The following is a 27491-nucleotide window of genomic DNA, read 5'->3' on the forward strand; positions in this document are numbered from 1 at the left end:
TTTTGTTACAAAACAGAATTTATACAAACACACTACTTGAGGCGAATGCCATTAAGAACCATGCAATTTTAAGGCAGTTAGTAAACTACAGAGATGACCACAGTTATGTGCTTGTGCATATGCATGTATAGATATATAATAAATGTACATGAAATTTGTGGCTCATAACACTTAATGTAAAACATTTATACAGTAGAAATTCCAATTACAACTACTCTTTACAGCACTTAAAAAAGACATATCCTAACTGAAGCATACCCACAATTTCAACATAAACTAATAAAATATTTTAGAAAACTTCATATACCTAAGGTCAAAAACAGAAAAATATAAACTTTCTGTTCATATGAAAATGCTTTATAAGCATAAAACAACATGATGCCAAACCCATTTTATTCCAGTAAAACTATTTTTTAATGCTGGGTGGGGGGTTGTGTTTTATTGTACTATTCTATTAAGATAGTTAGAGCCTGCTCAAAAATATACAGATATTGTCAGAAGCACTGTTTATATCATTTTATTATGGCATTCAAACCAAACTTGCATTTACTCAAATTTGTACCTTCTCATTACAAAGTATCTTTCTGTTGCTGAACAATTCCTATGTGACAAAGATATTCCCTTCATGGCTAATAATGGCATGCAATGTTATGAACCATGCAACATGAAAATGAAGACAGCAAGTACTTACGGATACATGGCCATTGTTGTCAGTTTAACAAAGATATCCTTACTGGGGGCATCAGCAGTATTGCAAGTGAAGGCTTGTGGTGGAGGCATTTTGTGTTTCCTGCAGAAATCAGTAGGTGAAATACTGTATTCTTGTTTAACTTCATGCAGGTCTGACTTTGCAGCTACGATTAAGCAAGGTATTCTGCTGTCCATAAAGTGTTGCTATGGAATAAAAAATGAAATCAAAATCTGATAACAAGTTCAAAAATTACTATTTAATTAAATGTGAACCGAGCATTTCCTCCAGATGGGCAAAGCAACAGTAGTTTCAAAGCGAAAAAGTGAACCAAAAGGCAAAGATTGGCAGTGGTCTAGGTAAATCTCATATAATAAATAAGATCCAGATCACTTTTCCAATGCTGATGACAAAACAGACCTATACTGATTCCTTAGATTTATTACAATTAAAAAAATACATGTAATTAAAAACACACATTAAACACACATATTTTGAAATATAAAGAAATCCACCTAAATTCTTTTATAAAAACTACTTTCATTTTTTAATATCACCTCTAGTCCTTGAGCACATGCATTTTTATGTGTGTTTGTACAGTCGCAGTCATGCTGGACATAACCACTTAAAAATGTAATACTGTGTCCTCCATATTCTTCAGAATTCAAAACTATTTTTAATTTTACATTTATTGTTTTTATTTTTTAATTTAAATATTGCCTAACATTCCACTAGATTATTTTATCTTACTTCAGTAAATCATCGTCCATTGTTAGCCATCTTGATTATTTCCAGTTTTTTCCTATTAAAAACAATGCTAGAATAAACACCTTTGTACATATAGCTTTTTACTCCTATTGAATCTTATTGATAATCCCTAAGTGACTGATAGACTTTCTAAGCTTCAGATTTATCCCTTTCCTCTGGCTGTTATTCTTGGTATATTTGGCAATATATAATCCATATGTACTACTCTTTTTTTTCATCAGAGAGAAGGCAGACATATGTAACTTTTAACAGCCAGGTAGAGCTTGCATTAACGTAAAAGTTCTCAATCAGGAATGCACCTCACAATCACATGTCGAAAACTTTCAGAAATATGTATGTCTGAGACTCTACCACTTTAGAACAAAACCAGAACCTTCAGGAATAGGGTAAAGATGTATGTATTTTTAAAATACACATGATTTTGTTGCATTTTTATGGTTAGGAAACACCACACTGCAATTCCATAAAAAGTCCATATGAAGTTACATTCAGTCATAGTCTGTAGGAGCAACAAACCTTAAAAATCCTGGCACAGTATTCAAAGGATTTGGGATTGCTGACATCATATACCAGGCACACAACATCACAAATGATCTCAGCTTCAGTTAGAAATTCCGATTCTGAGATATCATGCAACTTGTAAAAGAAAAAGATAATGAAAAATATAAGTATCATAATATTGATATATTAAGTCATGATAGCTTATTACTTCCTTCCCTGGACTTCCTAAGTTTAAAAGTACTGGTTAAGCATAACTTTTCAGGCCAGTTTTAAAAGTAGAAAGTATAGACAAGGCTGGGCGCGGTGGCTCACGCTTGTAATCCCAGCACTTTGGAGGCCGAGGCGGGCGGATCACAAGGTCAGGAGTTCGAGACCAGCATGGCCAACATAGTGAAACCCTGCCTATACTAAAAATACAAAACAAATTAGCCAGGTGTGGTGGCGGGTGCCTGTAGTCCCAGCTACTAGGGAGAAAGGCATGAACCCGGGAGGCGGAGCTCGCAGTGAGCAGAGATTGCGCCACTGCACTCCAGCCTGGGCGACAGAGCAAGACTCAGTCTCAAAAAAAAAAGAAAGTATAGACAAATAAGTATCTTCTGATTCTGCAGACTAAAAATGGTGATTAAGATTCTGTGGAAGCTTAGCCAGGTGCAGTGACGTGTGCCTGTAGTCCCAGCTACTGGGGAGGCTAAGGCAGGAGAATCGCTTGAGCCTGGAAAGCAGAGGTTACAGTGAGCTGAGATCACGCTGCTGCATTCCAGCCTGGGTGACAAAAGTGAAACCTTGTCTCAAAAAAAAAAAAAAAAAAAAAAGATTCTATGGAAGCTAGTATTAGTGAGTGACTAATGTGTGGGGGCAGGCCCTCTACATGCATTGTTTACATTCTGCAGATAAGGAGACGGGCTAGAAAGATTAAGTCAGCTGCCCATGGTACACATCTAAGAAGTTATCAAATCAAAATTTAAACTCAGATATGATTCTCAAATCTATTTTCTTTCTACCACACCACCTTTTCTCCCCACTAATCAAAAACAAAAAGCAAATGACTCTTTACAGTAAGGTCATTTTTGTTCTGTTTCACTGCCACTCTTCGGTGCTTATTATAAAATTTCTTAAATATTCCATCTATGCTATAATGATCTCCAACAAGAGTAAAATTCAGGGGTGGGCACTGTGGCTCACACCTGTAATCCCAGCACTTTGGGAGACTGAGGTGGGCAGATCGCTTGAGCCCAGGAGTTTGAGACCAGCCCAGGACAGGGTTTCTCCACGTTGGTCAGGCTAGGGTGATCCACCCGCCTCGGCCTCCCAAAGTGCTGGGATTAGAGGCGTGAGCCACCACATCTGGCCCATGTAACCCTCCTTCTACTGTATTTCATAGTGTCTTTTCAGCCCTTCTTTTGTACTTTTTTTATTGTTTGTTTGATTTTATTGCTCCTTGCAGAGCAGGGCTAACCCATAGGCAGTGTGCCTAGAGTAGCCTATACATTTTTAAGGCTAACATATTTGTTAAATACTCCCTTCCCTGCTAAATAAACTTGATTCAGATTACAGATAAACTACCAAGCACTAGCAGGGTTTTCATATTAATTTCTAGTCAATAGTACAGGAAATATTTTTTTAAAAAAATAGAAGTATGCAGCCATAAATAAAGAATGAGTTCATGTCCTTTGCAGGGACATGGATGAAACTGGAAGCCGTCATTCTCAGTAAACTAATACAGGAACAGAAAACCAAACACTGCATGTTCTCACTCATAAGTGTGGGAGTTGAACAATGAGAACACATGGACATAGGGAGGGGAACATCACACACAAGGGCCTGTCGGGGGGTGAGGGGCAAGGGGAGGGAGAGCATTAGGACAAATACCTAATGCATGCGGGTCTTAAAACCTAGATGATGGGTTGACCTATGCAACAAACCTGCACATGTATCCCAGAACTTAAAGTAAAATTAAAAAAAAAAAAAAGAAGTAGAAGAAAGTAAAAGGGGAGTTCAGTTTTTTCGACTTTTTTTTTTTTTTGAGACGGAGTCTCACTTTGTTGCCCAGGCTGGAGTGCAGTGGCACAATCTTGGCTCACTACAACCTCTGCCTCCCAGGTTCAAGTGATTCTCCTGCCTCAGCCTCCTAAGTACCTGGGATTACAGGCACGTGCCACCACGCCCAGCTAATTTTTGTACTTTTAGTAGACAGGGTTTCACTATGTTGGCCAGGCTGGTCCCGAACTCCTGACCTCAGGTGATCCACCTGACTCAGCCTCCCAAAGTGTTGGGATTACAGGCGTGAGCCACCATGCCTGACCCATTTTTTTCAACTTTCTTATTGTGGTATAGCTAACATACAATTAAGTGTACCAACTTAATTTTTTTTTAATTTTTTTAAATGATGAATTTTTATTTATATCTAAACCTATGTAATCATCACATGATAAAAAGACTTAAAATTCTTTTTTTTTTTTTTCTGGAGATGGAGTTTCGCTCTTGTTGCCCAGGCAGGCGTTATCTTGGCTCACCACAACCTCCACCTCCTGGGTTCAAGCGATTCTCCTGCCTCAGCCTCCCGAGTAGCTGGGATTACAGGCATGAACCACCATGCCCAGCTAATTTTTATTTTTAGTAGAGACGGGGTTTCTCCATGTTGGTCAGGCTGGTCTCAAACTCCCGACCTCAGGTGATCTGCCTGCCTTGGCCTCCAAAAGTGCTGGGATTACAGGTGTGAGCCACCACGCCTAGCCAAAAGACTTAAAATTCTAATGAATAAACCAGATGAAAAAAAATAAAATCAAGCTTGGCATGGTGGCACATGCCTGCAGTCCCAGCTCCTTGGGAGGCTGAAGTGGGAGATCCCTCGAGCCCAAGAGCTCGCCAGGGCAACATAGTGAGACCGTGTCTCTAAAAAAAATTAAATAAAAAAAAAAAATCACACACAAGTTCTACATAGAGTCATTCAATTGAAGCCAATTTGTTTTCAAAGAGTCATTTAAAAATGTACCCAATAATTAGTAATTTTTGTATGCCACAGAATTTCTTACCAACAAGTATTTCTCTTGTCCATATACATAAACAGTGTTAATCGCATAGTAGGATTTATGATCTTCACGAATTTTCTTCTGCCTCTGAAAACAGAACCGAAAATCTCAATATCTGCAGTAACTAGTTTTCAACAATATACAAACACCTCTGTGTATATGTGCAGGTGTGTTATAAATAAAGGGGCATTCTTCCCTACACTGTGTACTATTTATCAGTACAAAGGAGATATTGATTTTATGTTTCTTAGTTCTTAAGACCTAAAATAAAAGATGTATTTGTTCTGCATAAAGTACAAGCAGTAGCTAAAAAGGAAGGAAACTATCCGTATTACTGAAAGTATATTCTAGAGCCACCTGCTGGCAATCTTCATTATACCATAATTTGGTCTGATCGAGATTAATACCCATCTAGAAATATGTTGGCAGGGTGTGGTGGCACATGCCTGTAATCCCAGCACTTTGGGAGGCCAAGTAGTTCAAGACCAGCCTGGGCAACATGGCGAAACCCCATCTCTACTAAAAATACAAAAATTAGCTGGGCCTGGTGGTTCACGCCTGTGGTCCCAGCTGCTCCAGGGGCTGAGGTGGGAGGATCACCTAAGCCCAGGTGGTTGAGGCTGCAGTGAGCCATGATCATGTCACTGAACTCCAGCCTGGGCAACAGAGCAATGCCTTACCTCAAAAAAAAAAAAAAAAAAAAAAAAAAGAAGAAGAAGAAGAAGAAGAAGAAGAAAAGAAATATGTCTTCTTCTTCTTACTCAAGGGAGTAGTAAGAACTAGATATCAATATTCAATTCAAAATATTTACTGTGCATTTACTTCATGCCAAGGACTGTGTTAGGTGCTTTCACATCTGTAGTCATTTAATGCCCATTTAAACACTGGTTAAAAAAAGACAAATGATAGCTAATATCAATGAAACAAAGACAGTTCAACAGGATTACTGTTACATTTAGACTGTACTTGACTAATACAGGCCATTGAGTTCTAATAATTATCTAAAAAGGTCAATGGCTATGAAAACATTATGTAAACTTGTAACTATAAAAATTTGTTGGATAAAATTGTATTTTACGAGAACTCTCACCATTAAGTTTCTTCCAAGAAGAGCCTGAAGAACTCCACTTTTCCCACAGTTTTTCACTCCAATTACATTACATCTGAACACATTTCTTTGAGTTTGTTTTTTCTGCAGGTCTATCTTTTTATCTCTTGTCACTAAAAATAATAATAATAAAAAAACCCACTAAACATGTACCACTTAGATTCACTGAGCCTCCATTCCACCTTTTGCAAAATAGGGCATTGCTGCTTATTATTTTTATGAAGTAGCTGATCTATAAACAAACATATTGTACAACAGTCAAGCTGTATGTGAATGAAGTACACAGAATGCAGAAGGGCCCCAGTTAGTGGAAAAAATGCATTTCTGAAAGTTGACTGGAATGTGAATTTCGAGTAACCAAACATTTATTTCATCATAAAATAGTATATTTTCATAAGGAAAATATCCTATAAATGAATGAAAATTACTAAGAATATAGCCAACATTATATTCCATCTAATTTTTTCTGTGATAAACTGTCACATATTATAAACTAAAAGATGCTATTTCAAATCTGCACTCTCTTGGAGCTGGATCCATAAAACGGAAAGGGACACACACTTTGGGGTTAGCCATCCTTTCAAATGTAAACTGTAAAAGAGGCACGCCAGAAAACAATGCTGTATCATCGGGACAGCAGGCATCCCTTCCTGAGATAAAGAGACCTCCTTAGAGCCGGGTGCAGTGGCTCATGCCTGTAATCCCAGAACTGTGGGAGGCCAACGGGGGCAGATCACAAGGTCAAGAGATTGAGACCATCCTGGCCAACATAGTGAAACCCCATCTCTACTAAAAATACAAAAATTAGCTGGGCATGGTGGTGCATGCCTGTAGTCCCAGCTACTTGGGAGGCTGAGGCAGCTGAATCGCTTGAACCCAGGAGGCGGAGGTTGCAGTGAGTTGAGATCTCATCACTGCACTCCAGCCTGGTGATAGAGAGAGACTCCATCTCAAACAAACAAACAAACAAACAAAAACAACCTCCTTAGGCTATACCTGAAGACTGAACTACAACAGACCTCACCAGAGATACTAGTGATAGTAGAAAAAAACCCGAAAATGATAAAAATATATAATTATGGGATAGTTAAATAAGTTATAGAACATCCATATTGTGACACATTATTTAACATTAAGATATATAAAAGTATACCTATTGATACAGAAAAATGTCCACAATGTGCTGAGTGAAAGAACCTCATGGCTGGCTAGTGACTGTTTTCTTATTCTCTGGTGTTGAATTAAATACTGTCTAATTGGTTAAGTATTTTAAAGGGTACCTGCTCTGTCAATTTAAGAAAGGCTGTCTTCTTGTGCTAGGGCTTCCCGTAAGATATGGCAGATTTTCCACCAACAGGGATATAAGAAACTCTTGAAATGATCAGTTCCTTAACTTGCTATTTCCATACATATGGTTTACTTTAAGTGGTGCACATTGCTTGGCAAGAATGCCTGGCTTACAAGATTTGTGAAAGCTGTATTAATACAGAAAACAGTTAATACGCATTATTTTTAATGTTTAAAGAAAATTAAAATGCAAGATCAACTGGTAAATCCTTTAATGCCCACAGCTCTTCCTCATTTTCATCAGTGGAGTAACCCCAGGGAGTAGACTTGAAGCAAAGTCTCTACTTTCTTTCTTTTCATAAACAATAAAATCAAGCATCTCAACACAAAAGAAATGATCTGATCACAAGGAAAACTAATAGAGTGTAGATGGAAGACTAATGTATTCTTACTCTTTGTTACATTTGAAAATGGAGTCTTAAAAAATATCTCTAATCATGAGCTGAACAGTATCTAGATACTTACCTGTAATAGCTGAAGCTTGAGACTCTTGCTCAGTCAATATTGAATAGCCTAGATAGCCCAAATACTCCAGGCACCGCTGTACATCTAAATAAGTCGTGAGCCTATGAAAGAAAAGAGTTTAAAATGTGAAAAGTTCCTAAACGAATATTTATGGGGAAAAAAAAGCCAATAGCTAAAAAAACTTTATGCACCAGACCTAGATAATTTTTGTCTAGACTACTTTAATTTCCTATGTGCCCAACCATAGTTTTTCTTACACTGCCATTCTTTTTTTTTTTTTTGAAAGATAGGGCCTTACTTTGTCATCCACGCTAGAGTGCAATGGCACAAACATGGCTCACTGTAGCCTTGAACCCCTGGGTGCAAGTGATCTTCCTGCGTCAGCTCCCCAAGTATCTGGGACTACAGGCATGTGCCCCCAAGCCTGGCTAATTTTTTTTTTAATTTAAAAAAATGTTTTAGTAGAGACAGGGTTTCGCCATGTTGCTTAGGCTGGTCTCGAACTCCTGAGCTCAAGTGATCCATCCACCTTGGCCTCCCAAAGTGCTAGGATTATAGGTATGAGCCACGCTGCCTGGCCCTACACTGCCATTCTTAATGCAGAGAAGAAAGGGAGAAGAATGCAAGATGGTGGGTAATTCCTCTCTCTACTCCATCTGCCCAGAAACACTAAGCTTACAAACATAAGCGGTGAGTGGCTGGTAAAATCTAGATAGAGTGGGGATATTTTATGCGATCTACCTTCCGAGTTAAAAACAAACCAAAAAAAACAACCTCCTTAGGCTATACCTGAAGACTGAACTACAACAGACCTCACCAGAATACTAGTGATAGTAGAAAAAAACCCAAAAATGATAAAAATATATAATTATGGGATAGTTAAATAAGTTATAGGACATCCATATTGTGACACATTATTTAACATTAAGATATATAAAAGTATACTTATTGATACAGAAAAATGTCCACAATGTGCTGAGTGAAAGAACCTCATGGCTGAGGCAGGAGAATGGCTTGAACCCGGGAGGCAGAGTTGCAGTGAGCCAAGATCACGCCACTACACTCCAGCCTGGGCAACAGAGTGAGACTCCATCTCAAAAAAAAAAAAAAGAGTTCATTAAAAACAAACAATAACAAAAAAACAGAGTCTTCAGTGTCAAGTAAAATATGCTTCACCCCATATTCTGAAAGAGTAAGAATTGTGCAACAGCAATGACATTTCCAATTCCCTTAATCAAACAAAAAAGTGCTAAAATGTAGTTCAATTTTCAAAGACTTACTACTTTTTCCCTATACATCATTCAAAAGAAAACAATCCCTTCCTGATAAATTTACAGAATATTTATAGTTCATCTTAGAGATATCAGCAGCTAATCTTGCTTAGAGGCAATTATGATTGAAGAATTTCATAATGCCTCACAAGCTTACAAAGTGACAAATGTAATACACCATAATTTTAAACTATTTGTAACTCTAGAGGAAAGAGGTGAGCTCTATACTCACGTCCACTGGGAAAGGAATCCCTGGTAGGTTATCCAGCCTCTTTCATTGGTACAAACTGTGTTATTCACATCTGGCCCCCAAGGTATGTAAGGGAAAACTTTAAATAAATCTTTAAGCTCATCAGGTGACAAAGCACAGTCTCTATCCTGAAGAAACACAAGGATACAGAATGTTTAGATATCTAAGATAATAATTCCCAACTCAAAAGCCCCCCAGTCTAGTAAAGCTATGCTTTTTAAAACTACTTAATAAATGACAACAAATTTTACATTTTATCAAGAACATTCCTCACATGTATGTAAGAAAACTTATAAGTGAGTCTATTAGAAATTAGACATTTTCATCTTGAGAAAACAACAAAGGTAAACAGCAGAAAATATTTTTGCGAATTTAACTTAGAGAGGTTAAGCAGTTTTTGGCTATGTAACATACACATCCCATAGCTCAGAGAACAGAGTTATATCATCCATAGAAAAATGTTTTACTATATATTATGGAAAATTACAGCTAAAGGCTTACCAAATCATGCTTGTCAAAGGTGCTTTGGAGAAACAAATATGCATGATGATTTAATTCAGTAGTGCAATCAGGAGGTATTTTCAGCCTGTTGAAAAAATTCAAGAGTAAAATAAATCATTAATCAAATGTTAAAATTTAAGAAATTAATATAAAATTGCAACAAGTCTTTTGTGAGGTAACACCATTTACAAGAATATCTTCACTTGGTATCATTTAGACTTTCCCAAGGAAACTCTCTGGAGTGATTTTGGCACTCTTCAGAAGAGTCATAATAATGCTCGTTCCAAAGTAACAACATTTTCTTTTTTTCTCTTTTTTAAATTCAGACAGGGTCTCACTCTGTTGCCCAGGCTACAGTGCAGTGGCAACGATCACAGCTCACTGCAGTCTCGACCTCCTGGGCTCAATCAATCTACCCATCTCAGCCTCTTGAGTAGCTGGGACCACAGGCACACACTACCATGCCTGGCTAATTTTTGTATTTTTGTAGAGATGGGGTCTCACCATGTTGCCCAGGCTGGCTCAAACTCCTGGGCTCAAGCAATCCACCCACCTTGGCTTCCCAGTAAGTGTTGGGATTATAGGCATAAGCCACTGTACCAGGCCCATTTTCTTAAATATCAGAAAAGCAGGTTAATATAAAAAATTTACAAATAATACTGATTTACCTGTCATGGGTTTGTTCTTCCTACAAATTTTAAATCATACTTATGAGCTTCATATTAATTCCAATATTGTAATGAGTTGAAAATGATGCAAAGAGAAGTTATTTCTACCTGACTTGACCTTTTGGACCCACCCTAAATTCTGTTTAATAAACATTAACCAAATGCACTGAGTGCTGGACATGGTGACTCATGCCTGTAATCCCAGCACTTTGGGAGACCGAGGCAAGGAGGATCACTTGAGCCCAGGAGTTCAAGACCAGCCTGGGCAACAAAGTGAACTCCATCTCTACAAAAAATTTTACAAATTAACTAGGCATGGTGGGACATGCTTGTAGTCCCAGCTACTGGGTAGGCTGAGGCAGGAGGACAGGTTAAGCCCGGGAGGTTAAGGATGCAGTGAGCCGTGTTTGCACCACTGCACTCTAGCCTGGGTGACAGAATGAGACCCTGTCTCAAACAAACAAACATAAAAACAAACAAAAACCAAATGTACTGGCTGGGCGTGGTGGCTCACGCCTGTAATCCCAGTACTTTGGGAGGCTGTGGCAGGTGGATCATTTGAGGTCAGGAGTTCGAGACCAGCCTGGCCAACATGGTAAAACCCCGTCTCTACTAAAAATATGAAAATTAGCCGGGTGTGGCCAGGCACAGTGGCTCACGCCTGTAATCCCAGTACTTTGGGAGGCCGAGGCGGGCAGATCACGAGGTCAGGAGATTGAGACCATCCTGGACAACATGGTGAAACCCCGTCTCTACTAAAAATACAAAAAAAATTTAGCTGGGTGTGGTGGTGGACGCCTGTAGTCCCAGCTACTCGGGAGGCTGAGGTAGGAGAATGTCGGTGAACCTGGGAGGCGGAGCATGCAGTGAGTCGAGATCACGCCACTGCACTCCAGCCTGGGCGACAGAGCGAGACTCCATCTCAAAACAAAAAAAAAAGAAAAAAGAAGAAAAAAGAAAATTAGCTGGGTGTGGTGGCATGCACCTGTAATCCCAGCTACTCGGGAAGCTGAGGCAGGAGAAGTGATTGAACCCAGGAGACGGAGGTTGCAGCGAGCCAAGATTGTGCCACTGCACTCCAGCCTGGGTGACAGAGCGAGACTCCATCTCAAAAAAAAAGCAAATGTACTGAGCTAGGTACTAGGGAGACAAAAATGAGACAGGCTCCCCACTTCTAAGGAACCACAAACAAGTGGGAGGTGGACCACAAAGACATTTCTTTTTTTTTTTTTTGAGATGGAGTCTCACTCTGTCGCCAGGGCTGGAGTGCAATGGTGCGATCTCGGCTCACTGCAACCTCCACCTTCCAGGTTCAAGCGATTCTCCTGCCTCAGCCTCCCGAATAGCTGGGATTACAGGTGCCCGCCACTACACTCAGCTAATTTTTTGTATTTTTAGTAGAGATGGGGTTTCGCCATGTTGGCCAGGCTGGTCTCGAACTCCTGACCTCGTGATTCACCCACCTCAGCCTCCCAAAGTGCTGGGATTACAGGCGTGAGCCACCGCACCCGGCCCCCAAAGACATTTCAACAGAATGAGGCAGGAGCTAAGAATGTGCAAGCCAAGGATGCTAGGGAGCCACATGAAAAGGAACATCTCTGGCCTGGGGACTGGGAAAACCTCAACACTGCTGAGAAACATAGTCATCTGAACTGAGACTTGAAGGATGAGAGGCATTAATTAGGTGGGGGCGAGAGGGAGAGAGGTGAAAATAGCATGGACAAAAGCCTGGTGTAGAAAAGAACATATGCTTGGTGGACAACAAATAGTTTGGTATTGACTTCCAGAATGAAGGCAGGGAGTGTGCATGAGGAGAACAGATCATGAATGACCTTGCAAACCATGTTAAGAAGCTTGGATTTTAGACCAGGTGTGGTGGCTAATGCTTGTAATCCCAGCACTTTAGGAGGTCAACGCGGGAGGATTTCTTGAGCCTGGAAGACAGAAACCAGCCTGGGCAACAAAGGGAGACCTCATCTCTACAAAAAATTTAAAAATTATCTGGGAATGGTGGCCATGTGCCTGTAGTCCCAGCTACTTGGCAGGCTGAAGTGGGATGATTGCTTGGGCCCAGGAGGCCAAGGCCACAGTGAGCTATGATCATGTCACACCACTGCATTCTAGCCTGAATGACAGACAGAGCAAGACCCTGTCTCAAAAAAAAAAAAAAAGCAGCAGCTTGGGTTTTATCCTGTGTCTTGAAGGGAAGTGACAGAGCCAAATTTTTATTTATTTATCCACTACTCTAGCAGTAATGTGAAGGATAGACGCAGAGGGTTTCATAAGGATAGAGATATTCGTGTAGTAGCTCCAGGGAGTTATTTTGCAAAAAATTAAAGGCAAAGAGGATTAAAAAAAACTGAAAGAGATGATCAGTGTAAGCCACAATGCGACAAGACATGGAATTTCCTAACTGTCATACTTAAGAAAGCAATAAGCAACCCCCCATAGAATTCATCTATTCACATAAATGACACAGAAAAGAAAACCTTATGAGAGAGTCCTATAACAAATTCATTCATTTAGTATATATTTATTGAAAAATCTAGGAAATTAACTTGAGCCAAGATTTAGTAACTTAGTCAAAGGAAGTTTCAATTTAGAACTGATTAATGGACTAGGAATCTAATCAGAAAGAACTTTGCTTCCTCAATAACGGAGAAGTAAAAAGCAACAGTCTTTCTGAACCATTACATAGACAGCTGAAGGTGCTATGCTAAAATAAAAGAGCACTATGAAGGTAATGTGCCAATGAAAAAATGAAGAATGATTGAAAACTCTGAGGCCAGATCCTGGGAAGTCACCATCCCTGAAAAGCTCGCTTCCCTGGGGTATAGAAGAAGGATCCTGCAACAAGGCGGTCTCTTGTTTGGGGATGACACTGGGTCCATTTTTAAACAAACAGAACTTAAACACAGCATTATCAAAGGAAAATAACTGGCCAGCCATGGTGGCTCATGTCTGTAATTGCAGCACCTTAGGAGGCTGAGGCAAGAAGATCATTTGAGGCCAGGAGTTCAAGATCAGCCTAGGAAATATAGTGAGACCGCTTTTCTACAAAGAAAAAGAAAACAAAGAAAGAAAGAAAAAAAAGCCAGGCATTGTGTTGCACACCATAGTCCCAGCTATTTGGGAAGGTCAGGTGGGAGGACTGCTTGAGCCATGGAGTTTGAGGTTGCAGTGAGCTAGCCAAAATGAGACCTTGTCTCTTAGGAAAAAAAAAAAAGGCCGGGTGCAGTGGCTCACGCCTGTAATCCCAGCACTTTGGGAGGCTGAGGCGGATGGATCACGAGGTCAGGAGATCGAGACCATTCTGGTTAACACGGTGAAACCCCTTCTCTACTAAATATACAAAAAATTAGCCGGGCATGGTGGCGGGCACCTGTACTCCCAGCTACTCGGGAAGCTGAGACAGAAGAATCGCTTAAACGCGGTGGGAGGTTGCAGTGAGCCAAGATCGTGCCACTGCACTCCAGCCTGGGCGACAGAGCGAGACTCCGTCTGAAAAAAAAAAAAAAAAGAAAGAAAAAGAACCACAAATAGACCAGTCGTTTAGGAAAATACCTACTTCAACTTAAGCTAAGAACAGGCTATAAAACTGAGGGAGAAGAACAATGTAAGAAAAATGTGAATCAACATATTTCTGAGATCTCTTGACTCCCAAAACAAGTTTGTTGTCTAGCATCTTATTTTTCCTTCCTCAGTAAAATGAACAAAAAAAGATACTTGTAGTCTCCACAAGAAGAGGAAAAGTTTGAGCCATGAGGGAATCAGTGGTTCTCAACTGGGGATAATTTCACTTCAGAGGGTACATTCGGCAATTTCTCAACAGTTTTGGTTGTCACAACTGGAAGTGTCACTGACATCTATGGATGTGGTAAAGATCCTATACTGCACAGGACATCCACAACAAAAAATTTTCTGGTCCAAAATGCCAATAGTGCTGAGGTTGAGAAATCCTGCTATAAAGCTCTGCTATAATTCTAAAATATTCCCAATTAGCTTGAAGCCCACCTCCCCATGTGTGCTAAATCAACCTTAAAAATATTTAACAAGTAAAATCATTACAAAACCAAAGGTGACTGGGCATGGCTCAATGCCTGTAATCACAGCAATTTGGGAGGCCAAGGTGGGAGGATCACTTGACTCAGGAGTTCAAGACCAGCCTGGGAAACACAGTGAGATCCTGTCTCAATAAAAAATTAAACAACAACAACAACAAAAAAAACAAAGGTACATACAGGGGGAACAAATATTCAGGTGTCAAATCCAGGTCATCATCATAACCAAATCGTCGAAGCACAGTCCAAGTAGTTTCGTGTCTCCCTCTCTGGATAAAAAGTGTGTGTAAAAAGAGAAAACCTGAAATAAAGTAAATTAGTAAATAAAGCGTACAGAGTCACATAGGAGAAAAGCATGTAACATAATGGCAAGAACCAGATTCATGAACATACGGATGCTAGCTTTGCATTGTAAAGCTCAAAACAAAACAAAATTCACAAGTATCTCAATGAAACAGAGCTGATTTCAGAATTGTTTCACATATACACCCAGCTCAGCAAGAGAGAGCACTAGAGGAAATGGCCAACATTGCATCTCAAGGAATATACTGACATGCACAAAGTTATATGAGAGTAGTGTTCTACAGATCTTTGAGCTTATTTTTGTCATGGAAAATTCTGGTTTTCAATCTCATTAACTTCACTGTGCCTCTATAATATATTCTCCAGGGAACATTCTATACTGGTAAATTTGACTCATAGACAAAATTCCCTAAAAATAATGACTATTTAAAGGCTGTTTATGAGAAGGAAGAATTTTAAGATACTTTTTTTTTGTTCCAGATATCTCCTCCCTCAGGTGGACCTCTGTATCCTTGAGATCCAACCAATTTCCCTACCTCTAATTTATATTGTAAATATAATATTGTAAATATTGTAAAGATGATAATCCCCAACAATGGCCTGTCCCTCCCAACTCATAAATATCCAAATCAGACTTTAGGCATACTAGTAAATATTAACATTTCCTTAAAGTATAAATAATGCAATAAAGACTTTCACCTTCTGCCAAATTTTGAAAATATTAAGTTTCAAAAGGGGGAAAAATACCATTTACCCACCTTTCAGGGTCAACCCACTGTCAGCCACACCATCACTTATATGTTTTCTGACTACATTCTTGACATCCTCCAGAGCTTGAGGAGCTAATGGAGTGTTGAAACAAATCCTCTAGCAAAAAACATAAAAACATATTTAAAAACATACCAGCGTTAAAACCACAAATAATATAAAATGATAATCTATAAAGCAATATTAAATCCACGAATTGCAACCAAAGAAACATATTCTACATTAGGAATAGTCACCACTTTTTTAAATGTATTATTTAAGTAAAACATGGGCTGGGTGCGGTGGCTCACGCATGTAATCCCAGCACTTTGGGAGGCTGAGGCAGGCGGATCACGAGGAGATCGAGTCCACCCTGGCCAACATGGTGAAACCCCGTCTCTACTAAAAATACAAAAATTAGCTGGGTGTTGTGGCGCATGCCTGTAGTCCTAGCTACTTGGGAGGCTGAGGCAGGAGAATCGCTTGAACCCAGGCGGCGGAGGTTACAGTGAGCCGAGATCGCGCCATTGCACTACAGCCTGGGTGACAGAGCGAGACTCTATCTCAAAAAAAAAAAAAAAGTAAAACATGTCATACTTAGAAAGAAACATTCCCAACTCCCTCCATCCTGTTTCTAAAACACAGGGCTCTTTGTGTAGCTATGTTATTCAAAACCAAGAAAGCAAAATGATTCAGAGTTCAGACTCCAAGTCATCCTTAACACACCCACTTTATACCATAAAATGAAGCTATCAGAATCCCCTCAATTCCTAGGCATAAGAGAGTTTAGGCATATATAGGTTGATGTGAAAGATAGTTTTATGAGAAAGAAACTTATGTTTATAACATACTGTTCTTGTTGTTTAAGCTAACACATTTTACAGCTTTCAGCAAAAAAAAAAAAAAAGATACGCAAATGTCTGAAATAAAGGACCATTACCTGAAAGAAGTTGAGTTCAGCATCATTGAGAGTACCATCATTATCTTGATCAGATATTTTAAATATACGAGTAAGGGCTTTTATACAAGCTGGTTTCATCTATAAATCATTGAGAAAAGAAATAATTGTTTAAACTGTGATTTTCATAAGCAATGCTGAGAATAATTCTGATTATTTTTACATAATATCAAATACAACCAACATGGAAAAATGAACTAAAGCAAAGCCATTTACTTTATATGCAAGCCTTTTTAAGTAAATGAGGCAATATTTGCTGGGACTGATATTTGGAATGGTCAAGCTCTCCCCTTATGACCACAAATCCTCTAAGAACAGGGAAAAGAGAAGTTCATCTTTAGGAGGGATTCATTTTTCTAGTCACAGAAAGAAGAACTGTTTGTTTATTTATATCTTCCCTCATTCCATAGAGGATATGAACTGACTTTTAAAACTACTAAGGACTTTCCCCTCAACTTCTGATTTCTGATCATCAGCCTTCTGGTAGCAGAATGAGATTTGTTTTGATCTTTCCCCTGTGTGTATGTTAAAGCTGGGAAATAAAATACGCTTATTCACAAACAAGTGGCAAAATTATCACTGGTTAATAAGTGTAAAAAATTTTTACTAACTTCCTAGTATAAGAATTATTTATACTTTAAAAAGAATTTTGCCTTCTGTGACTCTAAAACTTTTATGACTAATGCTGCTGGAAATATATTCTGACAATTTCCTTCATTTTTGTTTTATGATTCATCATGGATAGAATAAATATATGACTATTTTAAAATAAGGCCCACATGCTTCTACACTGTATAACCACTATAGGGTAATCACTGTCAACAATTTTGAGAATAAAACTTCAAGGAGAGCTCTGACTTTTGTCTAAGCTTGGAGATAGATCTTTATTTAGATCATCTAAATCAGAGAAACGAGATGTCAAGGTGAGGAAATATAAACTTATTAACTTACAAAATGGTAATGATGACAGCTTTGATCATGCTATCAAACTCAAATGCAGAAAAGAAATTCTTTAAAAAATAGGAAAGAAAATAATTATCCTCCAAACATACACAGTTAACCCCTTCTATTCTTGTTTTAAATGGGGTCTCTGGGAGAGTAATTTGATATAGTGAGAAAAAGATAAAACTTAAGATACAAAGAGAAAGAAACGAGAAAAAGAAGTCAAACATTTAGAAAGCATTTGAGGCTGGGCGCGGTGGCTCACACTTATAATCCCAGCACTTTGGGAGGCCGAGGAGTGCAGATCACCTGAGATCAAGAGTTCGAGACCAGCCTGGCTAACATGGCGAAACCCTGTCTCTACTAAAAATACAAAAGTTAGCTGGGTGTGGTGGCATGTGCCTGTAGTCCCAGTACTTGGGAGGCTGAGGCAGGAGAATCGCTTGAACCCGGGAGGCAGAGGTTGCAGTGAGCCGATATTCCATCACTGCACTCCAGTCTGGGAGACAAAGAAAGACTCCGTCTCAAAAAAAAGAAAGCATCTGACGGGGCTTCCCTTATAAAAGAGTACTAAATGGACTATAACATCTATAATCACACATGATTTATTCTTTAAAATAATGAATGGTAACATAATGCTTCTATAAATGTGATCCTGTTAGTCATTAAAGATTAATAAAAACTACATTGTTATATTTTATTTACTCTCCTTTTAAAAAAGTTTAATAATTTAAATGTTTCCAAAAGAAGCAATAGCAAGAATATACAAAACAGAACCTAATCTTTTATTTCGTCTAAGTGATTTTTCCTCACATAATAAAGGGATACATTTTCAAAAAGTAATTTTAAGAAAAATAAACAATGCTCTTTTCTTCTTTTTTTTTGAGACAGAATCTTGCTCTGTCGCCTAGGCTGGAGTGCAGTTGTGCGATCTTGGCTCACTGCAACCTCTGCCTCCCAGGTTCAAGCGATTCTCCTGCCTCAGTCTCCCGAGTAGCTGGGTCTATAGGCACCTGCCACCATGCCCAGCTAATTTTTCACATTTTTAATAGAGACGGGGTTTCACCATGTTAGCCAGGATGGTCTCGATCTCCTAACCTCATGATCTGCCTGCCTCGGCCCCCCAAAGTGCTGGGATTACAGGCATGATCCATTGCGCCCGGCCAACGATGCACTTTTCATTAAAGCTTGAAATGCAAAGCTAAAGAGCTCTAAGGTATTGGCCCAATGTCATATTTAAAAACTAACCACCTGAAAATGTAACACCAAAAAAGGACTACTAAAAAGTATTAAAAATTCTACTTAATAAAGCTATAAAAAATTATGGTATTTGGCTGGGCGTGGTGGCTCACACACTTTCGGGAAGCCAAGGCGAGCAAATTACTTGAGGCCAGGAGTTTGAGACCAGACTAGCCCACATGATGAAACCCCATCTCTACTAAAAATACAAAAATTAGCCAGGCATGGTGGTGCATCCCTGTAATCCCAGCTACTTGGGAGGCTGAGGCAGGAGAATCATGTGAACCTGGGAGGCGGAGGTTGCAGTGAGCTGAGATCGTGCCATTGCACTCCACCCTGGGAGACAGAGACTCCATCTCAAAAAAAAAAAAAAAAGAAAAGAAAAGAAAAGATATTGTTGTTGTCTAAATAAAAGATTCCGTTATAGGCAATTTAAAGTTTGTACTTGTGTAAAACAAGGTATAGTTTAAAAGTTGAAAACTTTACCTCTCACTCAGGTCCACCTAAGAATTGAGTAAATTGACAAAACTCAAAATATAACTGAGTACAGTTTTGCAATACAGATTTATTAATGAGAAGAATGAAATTCTTTTTGGAAGGAAAACATTTTGCTTTGTTGGGGTTTGAAGTTAGTGTTGTCCACCATGAAAATTAATTACAAATGTTTATATGTTAATGCTGATCTGTAATGAGATTTTACATGTCCCATCTTTGAAAATGTCTTTTTGCACAAATATATACTGCCAATACTGGTACATATCCACAAACCTATGACTTTATAGAGCACAAGGTATTTATAAAATTATATTTGATTATTTTCTTGATGTTTGCCTTTTAGCACGTCATTACACTGCAGATTAATCAATTCCAATTGAAGGTTAATGGAAACTCAATTGCATAGTTAAGTGGATTACAAAATATGGAAATTTCCTTTGCATTTGCATCAAGGTCTAAAAAGATGATGCTGGAACTGTAATTTGAACCTGGAATATTTATCTGCTTTCCCATCTAAAAAGCACTTTATTATTCTTTTCATGCTTTGGCATGATGAGTATGCAATGAATATAAATAAAAGGTCCTGGTAGAGTGATATACATAGTACTTGAAATGCTGTCTAGTGTGTCAGCGCAATTAGTAGTGCACTCAGCAGCAGTGAGAAGAGATGAGAGTAGCACATATAAGCTCTATTGAAACTACTAAACTTTGCCTTTGCAGCACACAAACAGCCACAGATAACATAAAAGAATGACCATGGCTATGTTACAATCAAACTTTATTTTTATGAAATGATAAAATTTGAATGTAATATAATTTTCACCTATCACAAAATATTATTTGACTTTTTTCAATCATTTAAAAATATATGGCCAGGCACAGTGGTTCATGCCTGTAAACCCTGCACTTTGAAAGGCCAAGGCAGGCAGATCACCTAAGGTCAGGAGTTCGAGACCAGCCTGGCCAACATGGTGAAACCCCGTCTCTACCAAAAATACAAAAATTAGCTGGATGTGGTGGCACATGCCCGTAGTCCCAGCTACTTGGGAGGCTGAGGCAGGAGAATCACCTGAACCCAGTGAGCTGAGATCACACCACTGCACTCCAACGTGGGCAACAGAGCGAGACTCCATCTCAAATAAATAAATAAATAAAAATATAAAATGTTTCCTTAGTGTACAGACTGTGAAAATAGGTGGTAGGCCATGAGTCATTGCTAACCACTCACTTATACTATAAACTTTTCCTGAAAGATATCTGCAACTTTTTATTCTTAAAAACAATACCTCTCCCGACAAACAGAATCAAAGCAATCACCTCAAGCTGGGTGTGGTGGTGTGGTGACTCACACCTGTAATCCCAGCTACTCAGGAGGCTGAGGCAGGAGGAGGCCAGGAGTTCAAGACCAGCCTGGGCAATATAGCAAGGACCTGTTTCTTTCTTTCTTTTTTTGAGACAGAGTCTCAATCTGTAGCCCAGGCTGGAGTGCAGTGGTGCAATCTCAGCTCACTGCAACCTCCACCTCCCAGATTCAAATGATTCTCGTGCCTCAGCCTCCCGAGTAGCTGGGATTACAGGTATGCGCCAATATGCCCAGCTAACTTTTGTATTTTTAGTAGAGACAGGGTTTTGCCACATTGGCCACGCTGGTCTCGAACTCCTGGCTTCAAGTGATCCCCCTGCCTCAGCCTCCCAAAGTGCTGGGATTACAGGCATGAGCCACTGCACCCGGCCCCCGCTTCTTAAAATAAAAATTACCTTTAATAATAATTTAAAAAAAGACAACCCAACTAAAAAATGGGCAAAGGCAGCTACTCGAAAAGCTGGGGCAGGAGGACTGTTTGAGGCTAGAAGTTCAAGACCACCTTGGGCAACTCAGCGAGACCCCCTCTTTACAAAAAAAATTAAAAATTAGCTGTGTGTGGTGGCATGTACCTGTAGTCCCAGCTACTTAGGAGGCTGAGTGGGAAGACTGCTTGAATCCAGGAGGTTAAGGCTGCAGTGAGCCATGATCATGCCACTGTACTCCAGCCTGGATGATGGTGAGACCCTGTCTCTTTAAAACAAAAATGGGGGCCGGGCGCAGTGGCTCACGCCTGTAATCCCAGCACTTTGGGGGGCCGAGGCGGGCGGATCACGAGGTCAGGAGATCGACACCATCCTGGCTAACACAGTGAAACCCCGTCTCTACTAAAAATACAAAAAAAATTAGCCGGGCGTGGTGGTGGGCGCCTGTAGTTCCAGCTACTCGGGAGGCTGAAGCAGGAGAATGGTGTGAACCCAGGAGGTGGAGCTTGCAGTGAGCCGAGATTGCGCCACTGGACTCCAGCCTGGGCGACAGAGCAAGACTCCGTCTCAAAAAAAAAAAAAAAAAAAAAAAAGGGAAAGGACTTTGAATAGGCAATAGACGTTTCTCCAAAGAAGATGGCCAATAAGCACATGAAAAATTACACAACATCATTAGCCATCAGGGAAATGCAAATCAAAACAATGAGATCCCAACCACATCTACTAGGATGGCTATAATAAACCAAAAAAGAAAAGTAAAATAACAAGTGTGGCAAAGATGTGGAGGAATTGGAACCTTCATACACTGCTGGTGGGAATGTAAAATGGTCCAGTCATTGTGTAAAATAGCTGCTGGTTCCTCCGTATGTCAAATATACAATTACCATGTGACTCGGCAATTCAACTACTAAATGTACTCAAAAGAATTTAAAACAGGCCAGGAGTGTTGGGTCATGCCTGTAATGCCAGCACTCTGAGAGGCTTGAGATGGGAGAATTGCTTGAGCCAGGAGTTTGAGACCAGCCTGGGCAACATAGTGAGATCCTGACTTTACTAGAAAATTTAAAAATTAGCTGGGCACGGTGGCATGTGCCTGTAGTCCCAACTACTCAGGAGGCTGAGGTGGGAGGATGGCCTGAGCCTTGGAGTTTGAGGCCGCAGTGAGCTATGATCACACCACTGTGCTCCAGCCTGGGCCACAAAGTAAGATCTTGTCTCTAAATTTAAAAAAAAAAAAAAAAAAAAAAAAAAAAGGCCGGGCATGGCGGTTCACACCTGTAATCCCAACACTTTGGGAGGCCAAGGCGGGTGCATTGCTTGAGCCTAGGAGTTTAAGACCAACCTGGGCAACATGGTGAAACCCCATCTTCTACTAAAAATACAAAAATTAGCTGGGTATGGTGGCACACAGGTGTGATCCCAACTATTTGGGAGGCTGAGGTGGGAGGATCGTTGAAGCCAGGAAGTCGAGGGGGCAGTGAGCTGTGATTGTGCTACTGCACTCTAGCCTGGGCGATAGAGTAAGGCCCTGACCCAAAAAAAAGGAGAATAGGCCAGGAGCAGTGGTTCACGCCTATAATTCCAGCACTTTGGGAGGCTGAGGCAGGAGGATCACCTGAGGTTGGGTGTTCAAGACCAGCCTGACCAACATAGAGAAACCCCATAACTATTAAAAATACAAAATTAGTAGGGTGTAGTGGCGCATGCCTATCATTCCAGCTACTTGGAAGGCTGAGGCAGGAGAATCACTTGAACCTGGGAGGCGGAGGTTGTGGTGCACAGAGATCGCACCATTGCACTCCAGCCTGGGCAACAAGAGCGAAACTCCGTCTCAAAAAACAAAAGAAAAAGAAAAAAGAAAAGAAAAAGAAAAACTAGCCAGGCATGGTGGTATGTGCCTATAGTCCCAGCTACTTGAGAGGTTTAGGTGGGATGATTGCTTGAGCCAGGAATTTGAGGTTATAGTAAGCTGTAATCATGTCACTGCACCCCAGCCTGGGTGACAGAGCAAGACTCTGTCTTCAAAAAAAAAGCAAACAAGTGTTCAAACAAAAACTTGTATTGAATGTTTACAACAGTCTATTCGTAATAGCCTAAAAGTAGAAACTACTCAACATGCATCAACAGATATGGGGATAAACTAAATATGATGTATCCAGCCAGGTGCGGTGGCTCACACCTGTAATCCCAGCACTCTTGGAGGCAGAGGTGGAGGCGGGAAGACTGCCTGAGCCCAGGAGTTTGAGACCAGCCTGGGCAACATGGCGAAACCTTGTCTTTACAAAAAATAAAATTAAAAAAAATCAGCTGGGCACGGTGGCGAATGCCTACAGTCCTAGCTACTCGAGAGGCTAAGGCAGGAGGATCACTTGAGCCCAGGAGCTTGAGGCTGCAGTGAGCTGTGATCACACCACTGCTCTCCAGCCTGGGTGACAGAATGAGACTCTGCCTCAAAAAATAAAAATAAATAAAAAATAAAATAAATAAAACCCACCAAAAACATGGTTTATCCATAAAATGATTATCGGGCCATAAAAAGAAATGAAATACTGATACATGCTACAATATGGATATACCATGGAAATATTATGCTAAGTAAAAGAAGCCAGAAACAAAAGGTCACATATGGTATGAGTCCATTTATATAAAATGTCCAGAAGAGGCAAATCCACAGAGACAGAAGGTAGACTGGTGGTGGCCAGGGGTTGAGTAACGGGACAATAGGGAGTGACTGCTAATAGGTACAGGGTTTCTCTTTAGGGTGATGAAATGTTCTGAAATTAGACAGTGGTGATGATTGCATAACTTTGTGAATACAATAAAAACCACGGAATAGTACAACTTTAAAAGGATGAATTTTAAGGTACTTGAGATATATCTCAAAAAAATTTAGTTTTTCAATGTCTATGGCAAAATATTAAATTTTGGATATTTCAATAAGGAGTTACTGTGTTTCTTAGCTATAAAACAAAAGGGGCTGGGCGCAGTGGCTCACGCCTGTAATCCCGGCACTTTGGGAGGCCCAGGCAGGCAGATCACTTGAGGTCAGGAGTTCGAGATCAGCCTGGGCAATATGGTGAAACCCTGTCTCTACTAAAAATAGAAAAATTAGCCAGGCATGGTGGCGCATGCCTGTGATCCCAGCCACTTTGGCAGGCTGAGGCATGAGAATCACTTGAACCCCGGAGCTGGAGGTTGCAGTCAGTCGAGATCGAGATCGTGCCACTGCACTCCAGCCTGAGTGACAGAGCAAGATTCTGTCTCAAAAGAAAAAAAACAAAAACAAAAGTAGTAGTCACATTGTATTACATTGTGCCTATGTCAAAAAACTATATAAGGTTTTTATTTGTGTGTGTTTTTCGGTTTGTAGATTTTATAGTAGCAAAACAAGAAGACCATTAGCTAAGTCTTTGGAGGACTTTTTTGTTGTTATTGTTGCCAATTCTTGTTTGTTTTAATGGCACTTCCTGAAGCAGTACTTGATTAGATTCCATTGATGTGGAAAATATTACGAATATTTAATGTGAATGTCATTGAAGAAGAGTACCAAAATGTAACCATTTAATAAACAATAAATTTAAATTTCAGCAGTTTAATCTCTACACAAATACTTAAGAGTTACTAAAAATCACTACCATACTAGAGTTACTACATACACATTCCAGCCCCTATAAACACAGCCTGTTACCTCCTTCTCCTCTGGGCAGTACAGGGGCCCTGTAGGATGAAGAACAGCTTTCTGCGCGTAATAAAAGAGCTCTGATATGTTCTTCAGGTTTTTCGCTGAACACTGAAAAAATAAAATTTTACACTCTGAAGTCAATTATGAGAGCTAAAAACAATTTTCAAATTATCAACATAAGGCAAAAGAAAGATTCCTTGAAAAAAAACGAAAAATGCATCTTTGTGGACATCACAACATGAATGTCTAGAAAGAGCTCAGAGGCCAACTCCAACTTCTCTGTTTTATTTGGTTTACGTGACTTCACAAATAGCAGGAAATTTATTCCATCCCACATTGTCCCCCCTATTTAAAACCCCAATTTAGTAAGAATTCATTAAAAATAAATTTTCAAATCAAATTACAAGGCATACCTCCACACAGGTTTCTATTTCTGTATACTGGTTCATAATAGGAAGGATGGTCTCCATACTACTATATTCCACCAGATCAGATTTGTTCCCAACCAATATTAAAGGCAGCCTAAAATAAACAGGGCACATTGTAATAAGGAAGGCAAAAGACATTAGATTTATATTTTAATTTATATCATAACCCATTCTAACTAAAAAGCTTTTATTTAAATCTTCTCAACAACATGAACCTTTCTCTACAGTCAGGTCGAGCCCCCTAGATAGCACGTATTTACCCAACATGTTATCTATTGAGCACCTATTATAAGCCACATACTGCTTTAAGTATTAAGGACACAAGACAGAAGGTCCTACCCATTCTGTTTTGTTGTTTTCTTGAGACAGGGTCTAGCTCTGTTGTCCAGGCTGGAGTGCAGTGGCAGGATCACAGCTCACTGCAACCTCAAATTCCTATGCTCAAGTGATCCACTTGCCCTAGCCTCCCTAGTAGCTAGGACTATAGGCACAAGCCACCACATCCAGCAAATTAAAAAAATTTTTTTTTTTTGTAGAGAAGGGTCTAGCTATATTGCCTAGGCTAGTCTCAAACTTCAGGCCTCCCAAAGTGTTGGGATGATAGGCATGAGCTACCATGCCTGGGCAGATCTATAAACCTGATCATTCCAATAGTGAAAAACAGAAAATGAGCAATAAGCAAATAAAATAATTTCCAATTCAGTAAGTACTATGCAGGAAATAAATAGGGGGATAGAGTAGTGAGAAGGAGCTAGTTATGTATAGTAATTAAGGAAAACTCCCTATGTAAAGGTGACATTTGAGCCAAGGGGTGAAGGATAAGATGAAATCTGCCATGTAGAGTCAGGGAAGAGCAAGCGAGGAGGAAGGAACAGCATGTGCAAAGGCCCCAAACTGAAAAAACATCCTGATGGGGCCAAACAACAGGAAAATGCCAGAATGGCTACAGAGTACTGAGTAAAGAGAAAAAGGTATGAAATGGGGTTAGGAAGAGGATCAAAGGTCAGACACATAAGGACTTACAAGCTGCAGTAAGGAGTGTAGGTTTTATTGTTAGTGTAAAATGGGAAGTCATTGAATGATTCTAAGGGGGTTAACATTTTTAAATGCAGTGATTTTTAGAGCTACATACTGAAATACAGCATGAAAATAATGTCTCTATTTGCTTCAAAATGATCTCAATGGGAGGGGTAATAGATGAAACAAGACTGGCCATGAGTTAATTGTTGAAGCTGGATAACAGGTATGTACCTCAGTATATGTTACATTTTTTCACTATCACTAACAAATTTTTAAAAATTTCTTAGTGAAAATTTTAAAAAATATAATAGTAACTTGGACTAGTGACAGTGACAGTAAAGATGAAAAGGAAAATATTCAAATTTCAGATATATTTTATAAGACAGAAACAGCTGATAGGTTAGATGTGAGGATTGAGGGAAAAGCAGAAACCAAGAAAAATATTTAGGTTTTGGCTGGAAAAAAATGGGTAGATCTCAGAAGATACAGAAGATTAAGAATGATTTTTTGTTTCTGTTTTTGGCAGGGAGTAGGCAGGGAATTAAAGATTTTGTTTTAGACAAGTTAAATCTGATAAGTCTGTGGGGAAAAATCTTAATGGGGATATTAAGGAGGACCAACCTAGTGGAGAACTGTTGTGAATCCTGCAAGAGAGCTTGGAGGGAAAGCAAATCATCCTGCTGGAACTCTAGACTGCAACAGAAGCACTTGAAAGCATTTAGCTTACCTAACCCTTGGTGTGCCATTATGCTTGAAAAGACCGACCACCATATAGCCCAAATATAAATTCCTAACAGAACCAGGAGGGTTTCCAAAAATGTAGTGGTTTGTAACCAAAGGTGTGCATCAGTGGCTCACGCCTGTAATTTCAGCACTTTGGGAGGCCAAGGCAGAAGGACTGCTTGAGACCAGGAGCTCAAGACTATCCTGGATAACATAGTGAGACCCTGTTTCTACAAAAGTTTTTTAAAAATTAGCCAGGTGTGATGGCACGCACTTGCAGTCCCAGCTACTTGGGAAGCTGTCATGGTAAAGCCAAAATTGTTTAATTCAGTGGTCCAAGCTGGTGCTTGATAGATTGATAGATCTTAGCAAAACTGCCCTCTTTTTTTTTTTTTTTTTTTTTGGCTTAAAACAAAAATAAGCATTTATTATTTCTTTTTTTTCTTGTACTTTTTTTTTTTTTTTTAATGTTTATTGATCATTCTTGGGTGTTTCTCGGAGAGGGGGAT

The 27491-nt window shown here is 39.6% G+C and overlaps 1 protein-coding gene across 50 annotated transcripts in view; it reads right to left on the reverse strand.

The window, feature by feature from the left end:
* Positions 1 to 27491, reverse strand: part of RHOT1 (ras homolog family member T1) — a 109709-nt gene that overhangs the window by 44345 nt on the left and 37873 nt on the right. For 43 of the 50 annotated variants that reach the window (XR_010153238.1, XR_008540159.2, XR_010153237.1 and 40 more), the window contains 12 exons: positions 25225 to 25333; positions 24818 to 24919; positions 16648 to 16746; positions 15719 to 15827; positions 14838 to 14958; positions 9929 to 10013; positions 9410 to 9555; positions 7907 to 8007; positions 6077 to 6207; positions 4990 to 5073; positions 1973 to 2092; positions 692 to 894 (listed from right to left, as the gene is read on the reverse strand). Coding sequence is in view for 44 of the 50 variants with exons in the window: in XM_063799668.1 (XP_063655738.1) it covers positions 692 to 894; positions 1973 to 2092; positions 4990 to 5073; positions 6077 to 6207; positions 7907 to 8007; positions 9410 to 9555; positions 9929 to 10013; positions 14838 to 14958; positions 15719 to 15827; positions 16648 to 16746; positions 24818 to 24919; positions 25225 to 25333 (1410 nt within the window). In the remaining 6 variants the exon portion in view is untranslated. The remainder of the gene's footprint in view (positions 1 to 691; positions 895 to 1972; positions 2093 to 4989; positions 5074 to 6076; positions 6208 to 7906; positions 8008 to 9409; positions 9556 to 9928; positions 10014 to 14837; positions 14959 to 15718; positions 15828 to 16647; positions 16747 to 24817; positions 24920 to 25224; positions 25334 to 27491) is intronic. The other 7 variants (XR_010153239.1, XM_063799669.1, XM_054670064.2 and 4 more) reach the window with 1 other exon arrangement.

The sequence above is a fragment of the Pan troglodytes genome, chromosome 19 (assembly GCF_028858775.2).
Source record: "Pan troglodytes isolate AG18354 chromosome 19, NHGRI_mPanTro3-v2.0_pri, whole genome shotgun sequence".
In the NCBI taxonomy this organism is placed as follows: Eukaryota; Metazoa; Chordata; class Mammalia; order Primates; family Hominidae; genus Pan; species Pan troglodytes.